Source organism: Gambusia affinis, linkage group LG03 (genome assembly GCF_019740435.1).
Source record: "Gambusia affinis linkage group LG03, SWU_Gaff_1.0, whole genome shotgun sequence".
Lineage (NCBI taxonomy): Eukaryota > Metazoa > Chordata > Actinopteri > Cyprinodontiformes > Poeciliidae > Gambusia > Gambusia affinis.
This window is the reverse complement of record NC_057870.1, coordinates 8,703,564-8,723,961: the sequence shown is the minus strand read 5'-3', so window position 1 is coordinate 8,723,961 and position 20,398 is coordinate 8,703,564. Positions and strand designations below refer to the sequence as shown.

The following is a 20,398-nucleotide window of genomic DNA, read 5'->3' as shown; positions in this document are numbered from 1 at the left end:
ATGACTTCTCGGTCATCTGATTAAATAAAGGTTGCATAAATACTTCCCTCCCTCTTTCTCTTTTTTCTTTTCTTTCATCTTCCCCTTGTTTCTTCTTTTCTCTCTCACTCTGTCACTCACTTAACAGTTTTAACCTTCAGAGGTAGCTCATGATCTGCTGCAGTCTTTTCCCACAATATAAAGCTGGAAACAAGTATTGCAATTCATGTAAAATAATGTTTTGACAGAAAAAGGCATTCTTCAGACAGATATAGGTCCCATCACATTCACGTTGCAGAAATGAAATATTTTTGAGTGTGTCTGTACATAATATTTTGTATGTTTAAAGTTTTTGTGACTGATTTTTTCTTTTGAATGCTGCCGTTCTTGGTCAGGTCTCTCTTATATAAGAGAAATTTTGATTTCAAAGAGAAGAGCCTGGTTAATTTATTATTACTATTATTATTATTTCTATAAGTTTTATCTCTATTTTCTATGTTTTCCTTCCTCAGGAGGCCTTGATCAGCGCCTGGCTCCAGTTCAGTGACGGCTCTCTGGCTCCACTGGATCTCTACAACACAGACTTCTTCGTGCTGACGGCCATGTCTCTGGACGAGAGGGTGGTGACGGTGCAGCAGGACCCCTCGTGGAAGTGGCCTATCATCGTGACGGAGGCGGAGGGTCAGGGCTTGCTCATCAGGGTGGAAATGACTGTCAACGAAGCTTGCCAGAAGTTCAAGCGCCGCAGCATCCTGGCCGCAGGGAACTGTCACGTCAGGGCGGCGTTTGGTCCCGGCGAAGGCTCGAGGGGAGGGAGCAACGACTACGGCCCGGACGGAGACGACGTGGAGAACAGAGGCAGGCTCTCGTCACAGGACAGGACTGGCCTGGATACCCACTACTACGGCAGCTCCATCTCTGACATAGAAGACGCGGGGTCGAGGAGAGCGACCACGACCAGAAGTGCTATCATACGCAGGCCTAAGCTCTCAGACGACGGTGGCCGAAACATGCCGATTGACTTTGCAGACTTTCCTGCGCAGGTGGATCTGCCTCACGGCCGTAACACCGACAACGACCTCATGCATGGCGGTCGCGGACTCACCGACCTGGAGATTGGCATGTACGCCTTGCTCGGCGTCTTCTGCCTCGCCATCCTGGTCTTTCTCATCAACTGCATTTCCTACACCCTTAAATACCGCCACAAGGAGCTCTCCATCGAGGGCCAGGAGAACCTGAACCACGCCCACGACTGGGTGTGGCTGGGGAACGAGGCGGAGCTGCTGGAGAGTCAGATCAGCCTGTCGCCGCAGCAGGAGGAGCAGACCTCCATGATTGACTCCAGCAGCGGCCTGGAGGAGGGCAGCCACCTGCTGAACGGCGGCTCCATGCAGAAGAACGTGCAGGGCCAGGTGCACCGCGCCGCCGACACAGCGAAGGACGGGAAAGGAGACTCTCCCACCACCAAGAGGAAAAGAGTGAAGTTCACCACGTTCACCACTCTTTCTTCGGACAATAGCCACCCGGCTGTCAGCACGCTCACAGGAAGCCACAGCCAGGACATTAAGTGGGTGTGCCAGGACGTGCAGCTGGGAGACTCCAAGGAGTTGCGTAACTACATGGAAAGGTTAAACGACAGTGCTTTAAAAGAGGTGGCGTAATGTACAGCGAACACTTGCTACAAACTCACCCTTTTGCCTTTCAGAGGAGAGTGGGTCTCAACAGATCCGTGTCTGGGGAAAGAGGAGGAGGACGTTTAAACAAAGAATCACCTCAAACTGCCAAAGGATCTTCGAATTTGAGAGGACGGTCATGAATCCATTCATTTAAAAAAAAAAACAACAAAAAAAAAACATACACACACTAACGAGGCAATCAGGTGGATCCTTTCCCTTTTAGTTCATTAGATGATGATCTTTTCATTGTTGTTTTGTTAAAACAGGGATTAGAATCCAGAAACCCAGGACGGATGTTGACGTTCGAGTGACTATTAAACGATTTTTAAACAAACTCTCTACAAAAGCCAGATAGACATTTGGAACATGTGTGCACATCAAATCGTTTTGGAGGTTTTGTATTGCTTTGGATACTCATTTCATAAAACACACGCCCCCCGTCGAAGGAAGTGTTCTGGACGAAAGCGGGCCAAGATGAGCTTCTGCATGTTGTTGGTACCGAGAAAAAAAAAAGGCACAAATTTCCAATTCTTTCTTATCCTTCTTTAGCGAGGCAGAAAAGCTGTTATGTACAAACCAAACATTCTCCAAATCATTGTATTGTTGCTCTGTATATTGTATTTTCATAACAATTAAGGAATACACAATAACGTCCAGACTGTGAATCCGCTCTTTTTTTCTTTGTCCATTCATAAGCTCAGCTGAGATTTCTTATTAATCTGATGTTGCTTTAACCAAAAACAATGAGCACAACTCTTCTCGCAACTTGCCGTTCGAAGAAATATGTTTCTGAATCAATCTAATTTACAACACACATAAACCATCTGCAGCCGTGACAGCCGAGCGTGTGGGGAAGCTTTCAGCATAGGAGGCTTGACAATGTGATAATGTGATATTTCACACATAGCCCACACAGATTTTTAGTTTCTGAACTTGTCAGGGTTGGAAAATGCCAGCAACAGGGATGTTTTCTTCTTCTTGTTTGATAATGATGTCATGTGTAGAGTACCTGTGAGCAAATAGCAAGTTATCTGCCACAGACAGGCAGACTGGACAAAGTAGGAAAAGTTCTTCTCTGACAGTCAAGAGTGAGCAGATTAAAGATTAATCTAAAATGACCCAAACTCTTTGCAATCAGTTTGAAAGGCGACCAATGTTTTGTTTCTGAAAATGATGACAATAGCAACTTTCAATGGCTGTGACGATAGATGCAACTCAACAGATATAGAGATAGTGTATTACATTAAGTACAAGAAGAGGTAACATTTTAACTAGTATGTTTTTCTAAGACTACAAAGTATCTTTTAAAAGATCCATGATAAATTGAAAATAATCCAGTTTGAGTGTAATTGTTTAAATTTTTTCTCTAAGGTTGGTAAAACACTGAAGAATGTTTTCTTTATGTGTTTTAACAAACAGATCACGGTTTTTATAAATCTCAGTGTTTAGTCTTGAATTCTCCAGGTTCCAATTTGGCCACTCTAAATGTTTTAGATCTTGAACCAGATCTGTAGATCTGTAATGGCATTCAAGTTTGGAAAGCTAAGGAAGTTCTGAATAGCAAAATTTGCTGTGTAGCATTGCAATCTCTGAGTCCGTTTTATGATTAACCCTCCGATGAGTGAGTTAGCTGAGAACTTCTCCTTGAAAAAACAATTAAAGGAAGAAACAAAAAACAAAATAAATTAATCTAGCTGTTAACATTTCTGTTCCTCTTTGACTTTTAAAACCATATATATTGGACAATCCAGGATTTATTATGCAGACAAAACTCTAAGGATCATTTCAAGGTGTGGTAATGTTTTCCTTTGATCATTCTGCTAATTGCACAAATAGCAATGATCACTTAAAAATCTCCTAAACAAAGCCATTCAACTGATAAATTGTGTTTTGGTTTTTTTTTTCAGGAAATGTTATTATCTTCCCAGTTGGGTATGGGGCTTGTTTATTTTCCATTAGGCAGGAAGAAAATTCACTTAATGTGCTGCTGCTCATTGGGCTTGATTGTTAATTCACAAAACTTATAATATTACTTTAAAGAAGAAAGGCTGGAATACATGAGCATACTTCTTGGATGTAATTTATATTAGGTAAGGATACCCTCAGTTGATTTATTTCTTAGTCTTAATCTGTGTGGAAATTCGAACCTGTCAAATAATCTGGTAGGAATATTCATAACATAAGAGAAATTGAGTACAAAGAAAAGATGAAATATTTTACATAGATGTTCAGACCTTTGTTCTGCAGCCTCCAGGATCTCATTGACTGAACAGCTGTGGATTGTGGCAAATCTGACAAAACTTGTTTTGTCGGATTTGTAATAGTAATTTAAAACTGCTTCACTCTCAAGTCTGGGTTTTTCCCCCCGCTGATATTTAACATCCTATCATGATGTTATTGCCACTGTGTCACTTATGCACAAGGTTGCTACTTAACAGGCTGTGGAATTTCCCTGTAAATAAAGGAGGTTTCTGCACCTCTGCCACGAGTTTCAGCCACAGAGGAAAGGAGGAAACAGCATCAGTATTTCAATCAGTTTATCCGCAGCTATCAGGGTCGCAATTGATCTTTATATAATAACGTGCAATCTGGAGCCAAACATTTTGAATAATTTAAACCAAATCCTCTAAGCCAGAAGGAATCAAACATGCGAGGCATTTTTCAGCAACCTCTGATCTGATCACGCTGAAGCTCAGGGTCATTTCGCACGAGGCACTAGCGGTGTTTTATATTTATATTTTAAATTAATCAATTATACATTTCCCTCCATTTCTTCCCTGTGGTCCTTTTTTGTCACCGCTAAACAAAGCGCCAGAGTTACTCTTTTTTTTTTTTATCTCCATTTCAACTGCAGCCTGAACTATTCTCTGTCCTTCAAATCACCAGAATCCTGCCTACATGCACAATTTGGACATGTGCGTGTTTCTCCTCACCAGGGCAGCGCTGTGACATTCTGATGTCCAAAACTTCATCTGATACAAGAGCTCACAAGTAAAGCATTAAAAAGTCTTAGTCTGCTTTCAGCCTCCCTTCCAATATCCAGGTAACTGAGCCACGCAGGTGAGAGTCTACAGCAACAGGGGTAAGCTACTAATGCAGCAACCGGGCTTCTCCAGTCAGCTCCGAGGACCTAGACAAAGTACAGACACACTCATCCCAATCTTACCACAGAGGTACTGATCATGTTCAAAACAGTTCGGTAACTGTTGTTTTTGTCACCCGTAATGAGTGTGATGCATTATTAATTGGCCCTTTGCGCTCCTCTCCAAGCCACTCCCTCCATTATCTTTAATATCACAGTTCTGTATGAGTCCAGGGTCCAAGAAATGAAAAGAACTGGTTTGGTGTTAATTTCAAAAGGTAAAAAGTTGTTTAGAAACATTTCCTAGATGTTATGTAGCACAAGTTACTGTTTCTCCTTAGACCTGAATGTCTTCTGTTTCTGCTGTCCCTGTGCAGCATGTGCAGTGTGCTGGGAGTTTGTGGATATGGGAAGGATTTCAACAGTCAGCACCAGGGGCATGATTTATGGACTGTACGGCAGAGAGAGGGGGGCTGTAGGGGGTGTTGCAATTTAAGCACCTCTGCAGGTCTTTCTGTGATCATATGACCATTTGTCAGAGACCTCCGATTCTTCAGTTAGGAACTGAGCGGTCCGACCCACCGTCTCCGTCCCGGCTGGGCTCCGGTTTTAGATGTGCTCACACCTGCTAGGATGTTGCACAGCCCGCACATTGACTATTCGCTGCCTGTCCTGTGGCACGGAAACTCAGGAATCTCGTTTCGTCGGCCTCGAAGCCTCGGCTTCCTTTAAACGAAAAGAAAAGAACTCTCCCCAGGCTTTCATCTTAAATGGATTTTTAATTAAATTGATGATGTGAGACCAACAAACTTGTGCTAATGGTTGACTCTGCTCCCCGTGGTCCTGAAGTGCCAAGCCTGGATTTGCAATTTCCAAATAATTATTCGCCGCATGATTTATGTTGCCTCCTTGAATTCGTATTGAATGTAAGCCTTGCGCTGGTTTCGGAACAACTGAGCAGAAGCTGACAAGGACGCCACGACACGACCAGTTTTACAGATTGTTCCACTGGGACCTAAACACAACATTGTTCATACGAACACCCCTTTGCAAAGTCTGTGTGTCCTGGTGCACAATCTCCCACTGGAACAGTATGCCAGACACACTTAATAAATATGTTCAGAGTATATTCTATCCCTCACCTGAAGACATATAGAGTATTGTGTAAAACTGTGAACTGATTTTCTTGATTAAAATAAAACGTTAAATCACTTAAAAACATGCATGGTGTTACATTTCAAGAGTTTTTTGCTGTTCATTTTAGAATGGTGGCTTGCAGCTAATGAAAGCCAAAAAATGAAGTTGCTCAAAACCAATAAAAAAAACAACTAGATTTTAATACTGAAATGGTATGTAATGGGCTATAAAATATATTTAGATGCAATGGTATGTCCAGGGTACGTTCTAACATATAATCAAAAAACAAATTAAAGGCACAAAACGTTCTCGATTTTACATTTCAAGATGTTTAAAAATAGAACAAATTACAGTATGACTGAATGTGACGGTAATTTGGAAACGTCAGAGTAACAGCATTATACTTCATCTTGACAGAATCTAACATTTTCTTTACATGCTTAGCTTTGTTTTCTTTTCTGCTGACCATGAAATGACCTCTGCTCAAAACCTACAAAGGTCAAGATGAACTAAATCGCTCAAAACTCCAAAACTGTCCCACCAAGCAGCAACAATCAACAACATTGTCTGAACCCTAAACGTGATGTTAGTCAGGCGTTCTGTGCAGAACAAGTTGGGCTCAATGCACACAGTGATTAAAAAAACAACAACAACCAAAAAAAAATCAGCAGCTTTCTGAGAGGACTTTTCTGTCATCGGAAAAACAACAGAAAGTCTGAGGCTTACCGAGCTACACCTGGGAGCAAAAGCATTCCTCATTTTAGCTGTTAAAGATTTATCTTGATGCTTGCACTGTTTTACTACAGTCATGCCACATTTCGTACAAATAAAAGCCTCCAACCGACTGCGAGGGCTTGTGTGTGTGACATTCCCGAATTGTTGCCATAAATCCAGACTGATGTATGCCGCTGAAGCGCTTTACGGTTGCTTATTTCACAGATGATCTGTCTGAGCGAACAATCTCAACTAGCTACTGTGCTCAGTCCTGCAGAAAACAGTCAGTCAAGTGACAAGAACAAATTCTCCAGAACAAGAGCCCGTGACTGAGGCTCTGCATACGTTATCATCTCTGCAGCTTTAACCCTGTCCAAAGAGCGAAGCGTTGGAAACACGTTGGCTCTGAATTATGCTGCACGTCTCTCGAAGGCTTGAAATCTCTGTCAAAGACAGCCCTGAGATCGTAAAAAAGGTCCGCGGAAACGCAGGCGATCAGCCGATTTGCCTAATTGGCAATTTTCTTTAACATGACGTGTTCATTAGCTTATCTTAATTAACATGTGATGACACTTTGTAATCCTCCATTTACTAGAGCAACATCTTGGAGGGCATCTGTGAGCCGCTCATTACACAGGTAAGACACTGTGATACAATTAAAATAAAGCAGCTTAACTTTCTGTAGATTTGGCTTCTGTATGGTCCTAAGAAAGGCTCTGGCACACAGCTGGGCAAAGATATTAATTAGCAGCTGTCTACAGCTTAGGTAAACCATAGCTGACTTAAAGAGTTACCATATATGGAATGCATTTTCCTGTGCTCGCCTGTGCTGTTGAATAATCACTATGACGACACGCCTATTCTTAGAAGTGAATAAATATTGAAGGGCTGCAAGCCCCCGTTGGAGTTGGCCTATTGGAGTTAGCTCGCAGCTTAGCAGCTCCGTATCCAGACGGGTTTAACAGTTGACGGGTTTTTTGCCGATGACCTCTGATGGAGAGTTTATAGTCAAAATGTTTTCTCGTGAGATGTAGTTTCTAAAAAGTGCTATTGTGAATAGACAATAAGACTGGAATTTGTGAGGAAGGAAGCTACACCTGGCGCAGATCTAATTTCGCAGATCAAAATAAGTTTCCTAACTGTAAAGACTTGGAGAACGCAGTCAAACCAGCCCATCAATGAAATGGAAACATCCGACATGAGTATTGTGAGAGAAGTTGAGCCACCGACGGCCAGGCAAAACCAAAAGAAGAAGGTGCCGTTCAACTTATGGTTTGAGGACAACAAGCATCTCTTTCCTCAAAATCCTGAAATCCAGGACGGTTCAGAGATCACTGAGAAAGAATACATTTTTAAAACTCACAAGACGGTGGATGAACAAGGGGAGAAAGAGCCAGCTAAACCTAAGAGGAAGAAAAAGATGATGCCATTTGACCTGGCTGGACTTACACACCCCCTTACTGTAGAGATTTCTGACTTCAATACCGAAAAGCAAGGTGTTTCAATAGTGACCGATTCCACCTTTAAACCTCAGGAAAGAAACAGCAATCAAAGCACAAGCGTGTCAAGAGACCAGCAGTATGGAAGAATGAGAATGAATTTCTAACCTATGAAAATTAGGTGTATGACCTAGGCCCAATAAGTCCAACGATTTATCCAGAATTCACTCCGTTGGTCACCAAAAAACAATCCACCGTTGAATCACAGGAGAATGTGCACAAACCAGAGACAATCCAACTTACTCAGTGTCAGGTCAAGACACCAAAAGAACATTTCCGAGCGATATCAATTTCCATGACTGGAAAATCTTCTGCTAAAATTGTTGAAAAGTCTGTCAGAAAAACATGATGTTGAGGCAGTGTTCTTAGAAAAGGGGTCTTGTACAATCTGTCAGGTTTGAATCACCTAGAACATTGAAAAAAATACAAGAAACAGGAAAAGACAAGAGAGTTAGATTCTTTGCACTCGTGAGGAGAACAGACAGAGATGTGCTTCATTTACAATCTCCACCTATTCTGAAAGCACATTCTGCTGCAGCTCTCTTTTTATTGACCATCATCCCTAGTTACAATGCACGTTTCAGCTCTAACCAAAACCATTTGGTTAACCATTCATTCTATCAGATCTCTGCTCCACAGCGGACCACTGACAATGAATCCAAATCTAAAACACAGGAGACAGGGAAGAAACAGCAATTTCAGAGCAAGGATGTAAAGAAGTCACCATTACTGTGGAAAACCTTCCCTGAGCCAGACGCTGAGGTGGATCTGACTTTTTTCACAGACAATCTGGAAAATGATGGAAGTTCTCTGCCAGAAAAACTAGGGCATCAGGCACCTTCACGCAAGTACACATTTTGGAAAACGTCTCCTGAGTCAGAACCTGGATTAAATTCAAGAAAAGCATGCTGGACACAGTGATCTCAGAACCGAAACAAACCAGGGAGAAAATGGTCTCTGTTCATGTACAGACAGATTTGAAAGACAGCTCAAAGTTGAAAACAATAAGCTACTGATCTGTTTCAACACAAACCCAGATAGATGCACAGGAAACGTTAGGTCAGTCTGTGACTGTTTTAACATTTAACTTTTTTAAATGAAGAATCTTCTACAGGGGGGGTTGGGCTTGAAAACATCTCACAAGATTTTTGAAGTAACATGGGATTTGAATATGTAGCTCAGGTTTAGCACAGCTTTAAACCCTTTATTTTGTGTTATTTTATTTTTGAAAGCATCTTAAACTTTTATTTCACACCAGTTGGTTATTATTTTAGTTAACTATATACTTTACATTATTATCAAATATTTCTATTAACACATAAGTCTTAAAGTAAAATTTTATGCATCTGGCATAACTTAACATTTATTTCACCTTAGTTTATGTGTATCCCATGTGATAGACATGGGAATCACATGGGTTTTTACCACAAAGTATTCCAAAATCACACGTAAACACGAGAATTTGTGTGATTCACATGTGCATTTTTTACAACAGTTAAAACAGTTTTAACAGCTGTTTTAATTGCTGCTGAAAAACGTGACAGAGGGCACAGATATGGGAAGTGCTGAAGCCTCTACTGTATCAAATTTAGGAATAACAGAGAGTTGGTCACTGTAAGGGAAAAACAACAAACAGCTTCCAGTCCAGGGGGTGCAAGGCTGACTCTGTGGGCGGACAATGACCTCCAATGTCTGCCCATGCCTCCAGGCCTGCAGCTAAGTATGACACGCTTCTCCCCTTTGCAAAAGACAAGTTTTTGTGTCCTTGTGATCATTTCAGAGTTCATTTGAAGAATAAACCTGACAAAGGTGTTTAATCGAAATATTAAAATATAAAAGGTTGCGTCACAATTTGTTATTTTTTTTAATCACCTCATTAAAAATGTTCCATTCATATACTGTTGCTGCGTGTTGACATTTGGTCAGCTTGCCTCAGCTCTTTTGACAATCCCTTTCTGAGAGGGAAGAATGCTTGTTGCTACTTACCTCAGGTTTAATTCATGAACAGATCAACTTGGTGGTAAAAAGCGCTGTTTGGCGTGTTCCACAAGAAGCAGAAGGTTGTTATTCTAGAAAGCAGCACTTTCCTCCTGTCCCAGATGTAACATTTATTATTTAATCCAAGTAGACTTGATCTCATCCATGCAGGGAAACACATTTTACCAAACTGCAGAACAGCAGCGATGCTCTATTGGGAGTGCAGTGGTTTTTTCATGGACCACAACATGCAGCTCCATTGTCTCCGTGTGCTGGTGTCATGAAGATTAAAGATTAACCAATGCAAGAAAGACCTTTTGCTGGCCATTTATTCTCTTATTCCTTTGTTACGTTATTGACTTTACTGCTTATCTTTCAGTTCTCTGTTGATTCAGCAGTCTTGCTGAGCTGCAGGGGGGAGATGAGTAGCTGAGGTTCTGCTTACTAGGGTTCCTCGCAGGCAGAGAGCCTAAAAAGCCTGAAACAATTTTTTTTTTTTTTTGCATTGCATGTTTTAAATATGTAATGAATTATTGTCATAATGGAACAATGGAATGGATGTTTTCTGAGGTCCCATCCCAACACCCATAGGGCCTGGATGGAGCAAAAAGTGATGCTGTTCCCCAAGAAAAGGAAATCTATGATTTCCAAAAAATGTAAAAGGCAAAGTAAAAAAAAAAAGGGAGAGTTCTTTTTTTTTTTGCTATATTCTCTGAAAAAGTTTCTCATCAGAAAGACTACTAGTTGGTTATGTTTCTAAACTTCCGAATGTTCCAGTAAGCATTGTTGGAGTCGAAAGCGAAAATAACATCATATCACCCTCATAAGATTTCTGACAGAAATGTCAAAACAATAACCAAGAGTTTTTGAAGAACCAAGGAGCACTCAAAAAATGACTCTATAAGACCTTCAAAAATTAGGTTTTTCCCTTGAAATAACTAACAATACACTAAACCACAATGGCCTGTAGTCACATTCAATGTTTCCACTATTGCCAAGCAAGGTGATGGTCCAAACCCACAGCCAAAGAAACCTTTACGTAGTTTCAGAGAAAGAAAGTAAAACTAGCAAATCATCTGATTTGTATTTTTTTTTTTTAAATAACTGAATATCAGAGAGCATTAAAAGGACTTGCAGAACTTTCAACTCCACTACATTTTGGAAAATTGTTTTTCTTTGTATTGTGTGGATTCCTTGGGTTACTACTGACATCTGGTGTGAATCTTATGTCAGTGGCCCTGTTACAAATATTTAAACTCAGAAAAACCCCAGTGTGTTCAGTACTAGCTTTTCTCCACTCTACATTTAACCTTTTTGTTCCGCTGCGAGATTGTAAAATAGCAATATTGTTCAATAGTTCAATATCATGAACTATGATGACTTGGCATAAACCCAAACAATCTAGCTAATCTTAACAAAAAACTTTTGAGATTTAAAAAAAAACTAAAAAAGGTGATGTAATAAGATGAGCTTTAACTTAAGAAAAAAAAATCTACATAATCTTTTTCACAAAGCATTTGTTCCAACACATTTCCAACAATAGTTGAACATCGCCTTGTCTGTAGGGCAGAATGAGGCAGTCCTATTTCTGAGTTTTCTACTGCTTATTTGCATGCTAAACACATCTAATGCTCAGCGTTTGTTAAAAACTCCTTTGCTCATATCCTGACAGTACTAAACACTGGACTCTGATAGCTACAACACTTCGTAAAAGCGAATTGTTTATATGGCATTAAATGGTAGTAGCTAAGATGATACACCTTTCAAGACACTAAAGGATATTCAGCTAAAGTTACATATGCATCCAATCTGGAATTATTTCTTCAAATAAACCCCAAATACGGTGGATTTTTCTCATAAGTATGCATGTTTTACACAAAAGAACTTAGACAAGGTGTTTTCTCCCAGGAAATTTGTGGTTTTTTTTTTTCTTTTTCTATTCTGGCCAATAAACTACATATCCAATCCCCAGTGCTGTGCAATTCTGCCCGAGTAAGGATTCAGTGTGTCAGAAATTCTTCTCAACATGAGAGGCGAGCCACCGCACGAGAATTATGACCTGGAGATATTGTGTTGAGTTTTCAAACATCAAGCTGTCTGCTGAGCCGCGGCTGTGTGGCTCTCGGACCAAATTAAACAGGAAACGGCTGTCTCCAAGCCTGGTGGCTGGGAGGTTTCAGCGTTTAAAAAAATGATCCACATTGACGTTGATTTCAGCCTGTGTCTGATGAAACTAAGAAGTAATATGCTGACTTTAGCCAACAGGGAATACAAACCCAGCACTACACCTTTGTGTTAACCTTTTTCCTTACCGCCTGCTATAGGCTGTGCTTTTTTGTAATATAAATAATTAAGGCACTCTACAGTACTTTGAGCTTGCCTTAGGACATACAAACCACAGCCCTAATCATGAAAGCAGACTTTGAAGGCACATGCCATGATTAAAGAACAGCATCACCATGCTGTCTGCATTTAAAATGTGGGTCCTGAATGAGCTTTTACTCCATTATTGATTCCTGATGCCGATAATGTTCTGTGCAAGCAACACTGTTTAATGTAGGAATAAACATCTTTAATATACAAATTGAAAAATAAAGTGGAATATAAATTCTTCGGTAATACCCGGTGGCTATAAAGCTTGCATTAAGGCAGCACAGGCTTGGCAGAGCAGAAACATAAATGTATACATATATTTAAAAGAAAAATCCTTTTAGCAGTTCTGTCAGACTTCCATCCATCCATCCATCCATTTTCTGTTCACCCTTGTCCCTAGTGGGGTCAGGAGGGTTGCTGGTTCCTCTCCGGCTACGTTCTGGGCGAGAGGCGGGGTCACCCTGGACAGGTTGCCAGGGCAACACAGAGACAGACAGGACACATTCACACACACACTCACACCTAGGGAGAATTTAGAGAGACCAATTCACCTGACAGTCATGTTTTTGGACTGTGGGAGGAAGCCGGAGAACCCGGAGAGAACCCACCATGAACAGGGAGAACATGCAAACTCCATGTAGAAAGACCCCGGACCGGGAATCGAACCCAGAACCTTCTTGCTGCAAGGCAGCAGTGCTACCAATTGCACCACTGTGCAGCCCCTCTGTCAGACTTTTCTGTTCTAAAAGTTACATGAATTTAAGGAATAATGATGTATTATTTATAGATGGGTGGATGACAATATGGAGGAAGGCATAAGGGGCAGATTAATCAATAGATAGATGCAACATTAAGACAATGGAATTGGAAATAATCTATAGAAAAACATTTGTCCATAGTTTTCCCAGAGCTGAAAAATGCATTTTTAGTAGGCAAAGGACAGACAAAACCATGCATTCATGGAATAGACTTTATTGAGCATAAATAAAAACACAAAACACTATTCCAATCTTGAAGCATTTTGAAAGGGTAAAGTTACAGTAAGTATAGTCAGTCTTAAAAATAATGAGATGAAAAAGGCACTATGACAAAATGCAGTTAAACAAGACAGAGATTCATATGGGAAATGAACACAAACAAAAATCCATCCAACAGGCATTTCAGACGATCAGGAAGAGGAAGTGAACCTCTTGCTTTATATTTACTGCGTCTTTACTTACACTGACAGTAAACAGCTGTGAGCTCCCAAAGGCAGTGGCATATTTCCTGGAGTATTACTTCAGTACTTCACATGATTTCTAAAGCCCTGAGTGTCCTCATAATAAAACTCGTTACAACAGCTCGTTTCTGACATTTCAAAACACACACAGGCACGCACACGCACACACCCACACACACACACACGTCCTTATACAGCAGTATCAAACTTAAAAGCATCTCAGTCTTACAAATACAGCAAAAACAGAAATTTCCTCAAAAACAAATGCAATGGGATCTGTGGTTTACCAAGTAATGAAATAATTTGCAAAGTCTGTGCTTTTGTGCGCTAGTTAATTTCTAATTAGAGAATAATTTTGTAACATGATGAGCTGTAATTAGACATAATAGTATGGCTTTCTTGTCATTTTATGTGTGCAGTGTATTCACAGGCGGTGGCACACAAATGTTGAAGATTTTCTGCTTTTAATGCTAGATTGCATAGCAGGATTTGTAAAATTAATAAAAGATGGATTAAAAATATTAAGCAAAGAATCATGATGGAATCAAAAGCTTGATTAGTAAAAGTATCAAGTCATTGTAAAGACGGAGATATAAGATATAAAATGTATTTTTTTATAGGGATGAAGTAAAAATCAACACATAAAAACAAGTCAGCTTTCTCATTACATTGGAAAACATGAAAATATCACATTTTATGGCACCAATACTCAAGTTAAGTGCAAATGATCAAAAAAAAAGGCAACAGGAGTAAACACACAGCAAAAGGGGAGCTCAGCAGAAATCAGTCATAGGACTCCTGTTCTGTAGGCGGCATCTGAAAGCCCCTTCAGTCAAAGTAAAACAACCGCTGTATAAGAAAGGTGACAGAAATACCAAATCAAAAGAGCTACAATAAGCATAAATAAGTGTGTAGTTGTGATATAATAATAATATTAATAACAACAACAACCCAGAGTGCTATAGGATCATAAGTAAATACTGATTGAACCGGATCTTTTGGCGTTGTGACAGGTGAAGGCTGGTGTTATGGGTGCCGAGGTCAAGAGGAGGAGTATCTCTGGCGCTGACTTCCTACTCTGCTCTTCTGCTTGTCATACTTGACAGAAATGATGAGGAAGACGAGCAAGGTGAGACCCTGGATGCCCGCCAGGAGAAAGAAGTAGTAGTGCAGGGAGCAGCTGTTGATGTTGCCTGCAGGAGACAACACGAGGGAAATTAGCTCGGAGGGACAATCCAGTTGGCATTCTGGAGACGCATCATGGCACAAAGCAAAATCACTCACACACAAAAAAAACCCCAAAAAGACCTAATTTGTACAACCAAAGTGTCAAGTGCTCTCGCACATTTAAAGAAATTACAAGACGAAAAGGTAAAATGCCAACAGCTGACGCAACGTGGCAAGCTGATATGTGTTAAGAGACAACAAAAAGAGCAGGCTTGACGTGAGAGCGTCAGGGAAAACATGATTCTGTCAGGGATCAAGATCCAACGGGAGCTGAAGGATGAGCGAGGGGAGAAGATGAACTCCTCTCATCTCGTCACTGTTAAACCTTCTGAAAATGAAGACAATTGACCCGGCACTTCAGCGCTGATACAGGGAGGCTCTATTGATGATGTGAGACGGAAGAATAAAAAAAAAATAACACAAGCAACACGGATCCTCAGCTGTGATCTGAGTCACACAGTCTTTCATCCGTTTTAAAGGGCTGTTTGTTTCCTCATGGGACTGGGATGAGATGGATAAAAAAAAAAAATAGAAAGAGAATAAAACCGACAGTTCACCGAAACACTACTTGTACTTAGGGAGGACGGCAAAAGCAGACTCTGCCGATAAGGAAAAATAGTTGATCTCACAGAGAAGATATGTGCGCATAGAATGTAATAACAATATTAATGGCTCAGATTCCCCAATGTCCTCAACCTCTTGTAGCTTTCAGCCAGCAGCTGCTAAGTGTCCTAATGTTTCCTGAACCCGTCGCCCTGATTCAGCCTGCAATGCTCAGGAGAAATATTCTAAACAAATACTGTTTTTGACTCGAGGGGGGGGGGCGGTTTAGGCTGACAGCAATCCAATTGTCTTCACTGGAGACAATTGGATTGGTCTTAGAGCGGCTCTTGTCCCCTTGACCATGCGAGGCAGACCGATTGACGTTGCAGCTGACGGGATGAGATGATGGGAATCGTTTTTATTGCAAATAGAGCCTTATGCAGAGGAGAGGAGATTAGACTTTTTACTGTGCAGCCTAAAATCACGTCTTTGCTTCCAAAAGGTCATTTAAGGTGCGGTGCAGCCGACAGACACAAGAGAGCTGTCGCTCAAAACATGAAGCCTCTTCTTCAGAAAGCTCCTATTAGCGTCGCAAAGAGAGTTATCACAGTAAATAAAAAGCTGGAGACGGAAAAATAGGTTTGACTTTGATTAGATATGAATCTAAACACTCATTTTGTGTACTTGAGCCACCTGGAAGCCTAAAGGTGACCAGCCTTACAGCTCAGGATTGTGTTTATAGTCAAAGATTTTTCATTAGTAACAGGACAGACTGCACTGGAATTAGTTTTTTTCTTGCCGTTTGTGTTTTTCTTACTAGTCCTGAAACCTTGGAGATTTTAGTGTGTTGTATTTCGTCACGTCTAGTAGCACAATTAGCATATTCCAACCATCTGTACGCTGTTCAAATAAAGAAAAATGATGCAGGATGTTAACAAGCCCAAGGACGATGACAGGGAGCGCTGTGAGGAACTGGATTCACGGCAAACAGAAAGAACTGAAACAGAGACGACTGAACCCATACGATGCAAAATGGAGGCCATTAAACATAAGTAAAGGAGGCAAATATTTAAAATGGTATCTCTTTAGTGACGATACAGTCTAATGTGAGGCTGCTGAATTATCAGCGCCTGTCCTACTGTCTTCAGATGTCGAAATGAGTTTAACGAACTGAAGAACAAAGATTTCCTACTATATAAAGTTCTGCAACAACTTCTATCTCAAGAGTCAGCAAACACTGGTTGACCACACTTTATATACTACATTTAACCTGTATATCCGTCTGCGCCATGAGAGACAGACGTACATTAATGTGACAGAGCTGTTAGAGCTTCATGTGTTAGGTAATTAATATCAGTAAGAATCTACCTTTCTAGACTTGGGGTGCATTTACGTCAGCACTGGTTTTCCCATGTTAGTCCAGTCTGTTGGTCCAGAAACACAAAGAAAACTGGTCGGCCTATAAACTATAAAGGTCTCTGTTTGAAGAGAACACTGGAGTGGTTCATATGTACACGTGGAAGAGAGAGAACCCAAGACCGCTCCAAATGCAGGAAGCAACCTATATTGCAAAGCATCCTGGGTCAAAAGAACCAAAACAGATGCAAGAATCTAACACTGTGGAGAGAAATGGGTCATGTCTTTACCAAAGTCAAAATCGGGATCCAGCAACCGCCAAAAAATCTTTTGTTGACATTTTGTGAAGAAAGAAGTCACACTCATGTCTTCTTCCGAGGTTTTTATGTTGCTTCCTTGAGTAGTTCTTCATGCAGTGCTCCCAGAGATCAGGGGGTCAATTTTCAGTTAGTTTGGATCATTGCAGTATGAAAGGGAACCACACCAGCTGAAAATGTATTAACTGTTGCAATTTTGGTCCCCAACTGAACCGGGTCTACCGGACTACCAGGTGTGAAAACACCCTTAACGTCACAGCAATGATTAAATGTGTACATTTTAAACCAAACACTCTTAAACTATTGCATTAAACTCAGGCTTGTAACGGCAGAATGTTCTCGTAAATGACTCAACAGGGCACATTTGACTGATCAAAGAGAAGGTTTTAGTCAATTTAACCAAGCGCCTGACTGCTTTGCATGATCTGTTACGATTGGTGAAGCAGATCACACACCATAATGTCACCACGCTTATCAAGCTTACAGATGTTCCTCCCTCCCCTCTCTCTGTTGTCTGCATGTTCTAGGAGATAATTAGAAATGGAGTGATTCTCTGTCAATGCTTTGTGCACTGGGGCATCTCTATAGTGTGGAAGCTTTGATCAAGGAACAGAGAGCTGGCTGATGACTTTGAAATCCTGCCAGAGCATAAATGAAATCATTGGCAAGTCAGACCACAAAAAAAAAAAAAAGAAAGAAAAAAAACTGACATACACTCTGACCCCTGCTGCAGCTTTCACCTACTCTGCTGTCATCCTAATCCATCAAAGGTTTAAATCCAGAGAAACAGATCAAAAACCAAAGCAGAGCTTGAATAATTCATGGAGGATAAGACAATGCACATTTACTGAGAATGGTTGTTTTTTTCTCTAGTCAATTTTTCTTTGACAGATAGGAAAACAAATGCTGCTGCAGTTAGTTTACTGAAGCGCTGTGCTTTAAGAAAAAGTAAGCAATAACAACAGAATCAAGTATGCAGACTGATGTACAAACAGGAGTTGTTTATAATCTTTTTATAGCTAAGATGAACTCCTTTTGGTCTGCAGATAAATAAGGCCGGCATGAATGAGTAAAAGACTAAAAACAACATGTTAAGTACCTTGAAAAAAAATGATGCTTTACTTTTTGAAACTGTTTAGGAACATCTAATTAATAATCAATGACGTCCTGTAATTCTTAGAAAATAAATCTGACATAATACAGAAAACAAAAACAAAAGATGAGGACCAAGGCTTATTTTGTGACCACACAAAAGGTTGGATACTAAGGGAGGCTAAAACAAAATCTCCAAAAGCTCAGAGCTGGAGAATTTCAGCATCTTCTGCACACAATGTCTCCACAACAACCAGTCATCGCCATCTGCGAGCCAATACCGCCATCACAAACGTGAACATGTAGCGTTTGCTAAACATTATTGGGACAATTTGCTTTGGTCAGACGATATTAAGCTTTTCTACAAACACTCAAGCTGGGTTTGCTCATAGACAAAACATTATCTATGGTGGAGGATCTGTGATGCTGTGGGCCTGTGTCTCTTCCAGAGGCCGTTGGAACCTTATTAGAGTTCATGGCATCATGAACCTTCAAAACACAGAAACATTTTTGTTTTGTGTAAGAACTTGTGTGAAATATTAGCAAATGTGATACACTTTAACTTTTATCTACTAAGCTAATATTTGAGCATTTTGTTGTTGTTTTTTTTAAATAAAATCAGAAGAATTGTTCTTAAGAAACTGCTTTAGATTTCATCAAAAAATTATGCAAGTAGTTAAGAGTTCAATGTCATCCTCACATATCAACACCTCACAAAGAGAAGGTTGTTTGTCCTAAGGAAGTTTTACATTAAGCTGCCACTACATTCTCACTGGATGCTGCACAAGTTTAATAGCCAGTAGGTGTAATTGGAACAGAGAAAATCCCCCTTTTGGACTCTGTTACTAAGCTAAAAATGCATCACCTGGCTCTGAGTTAGCAAGATAAAATCTCAAGATGTACAAGAATATTTTACCAAATGAAAAAAATAAACATTGGTGCATGATTTTTCTAGATAATCATGCAAAGATGGACATTCAAAGATCCCTCTGTCTGTATGTTTCAATCTTGTGAGATGGCATAGGAAAGCTTGTAAATATTATTCTGTCAAAAGACTGTTGTTAACAGTAGCACAGCACTTTGTTTGATAGTTTGAAAACAACTATTTGTTAACTATTAGCATCTGATTTTTTTAGTTAAATTAAAAGTGGATTTTATTTAGCTGAGTTTGACATAAACTCACAGATAGAAAAACAGCCGAAAAGCACCGAAGGTTTTAGACGATCTTCTGAAACGTCTGTAAGATTTCAGTTTCTTGTCTCCGTTTTCTTCCAGATTAAACCCAGCGTGTTTCCTCCTTACACTGTCCAACCCCCAGGGCCCACTTGACTGCCAAATGCACTCGAAAATTATTGAAGACTAATTAAACCAGTAAAATACCAATCGAGGACATACTGCAGAAAACTATAATGGAGGCCATAAATATTTGACAGCCACGTTAAAACCAAGTCCCTGGCAGGAGGGGAAAAACACACACACACACACACACACACGCAAAAAAAGAGTCAAAGAAATACAATTTCCACAGGTGCTCAGAGGTTCTGCTGACATTTGTTATTAGAAAATAACAAACTTGTGATTAAACCAAATGCATCAACAAAGAGGATCAGCTACCAAATATCTTGACTGTTATAAACTTTTGGGTCAATTTACCTGAGAGTGACTTTGTACAGCCAATGTTAGCCAGATGAAGCTGGTCAATACCAATTCAATGTTTGACAATAGACCAAAGGATGAGACCTTCAATACAACAACTCAATATCTTGATGCTTTTCTCTGTCCTAGAATGAGATTATGGGGGATCAATGCATGTTTGTTTCAGCTATAAACATAGTTATTTTCCTCAGTCATCCACAAGCTCTGGATCATTATTATTGATGGTAAAGTTTCAAAACTGGCCACATGCTAAAAATATTAACGTGCGCTCTGTAACCTCTAAGACGTCGTACAAGCAGACAAGAAAAATTCTGTTTTCATACAGTCCCTTTAGGAGGAGTAAGTCTTGATATTAAAATTGTCAGATCTGACATTAAGACCTCCATTAAAACCCTGACATTTTGTTGAGTGTGACCCAATAGGACGTGCGAATGTCAGCCCACGGTGAATATCTGAACACGTCTCAGACATCTGATATAACATCAGTCAGGACTTGGAAACTGGCCAAGGAAAAGGGCACTTCCTGTCTTGTGACTGCAGAGGTTCACAAA

At 40.3% G+C, this 20,398-nt stretch overlaps 2 protein-coding genes across 2 annotated transcripts in view; one reads left to right on the top strand and one right to left on the bottom strand.

Annotated features, from left to right (window-relative positions):
• The window catches only part of si:dkeyp-14d3.1 (transmembrane protein 132C), a 169,270-nt gene extending 166,950 nt beyond the window's left edge, over positions 1-2,320 (top strand). Inside the window, exon 9 of the mRNA XM_044111393.1 lies at positions 492-2,320. Within this exon, the coding sequence (XP_043967328.1) occupies positions 492-1,640 (1,149 nt within the window). The 3' untranslated portion in view covers positions 1,641-2,320. The remainder of the gene's footprint in view (positions 1-491) is intronic.
• Positions 2,321-13,389: 11,069 nt separating this feature from the next.
• slc15a4 (solute carrier family 15 member 4) overlaps positions 13,390-20,398 on the bottom strand; it is a 33,192-nt gene continuing 26,183 nt past the window's right edge. The window contains exon 9 of the mRNA XM_044111390.1: positions 13,390-14,849. Within this exon, the coding sequence (XP_043967325.1) occupies positions 14,698-14,849 (152 nt within the window). The 3' untranslated portion in view covers positions 13,390-14,697. The remainder of the gene's footprint in view (positions 14,850-20,398) is intronic.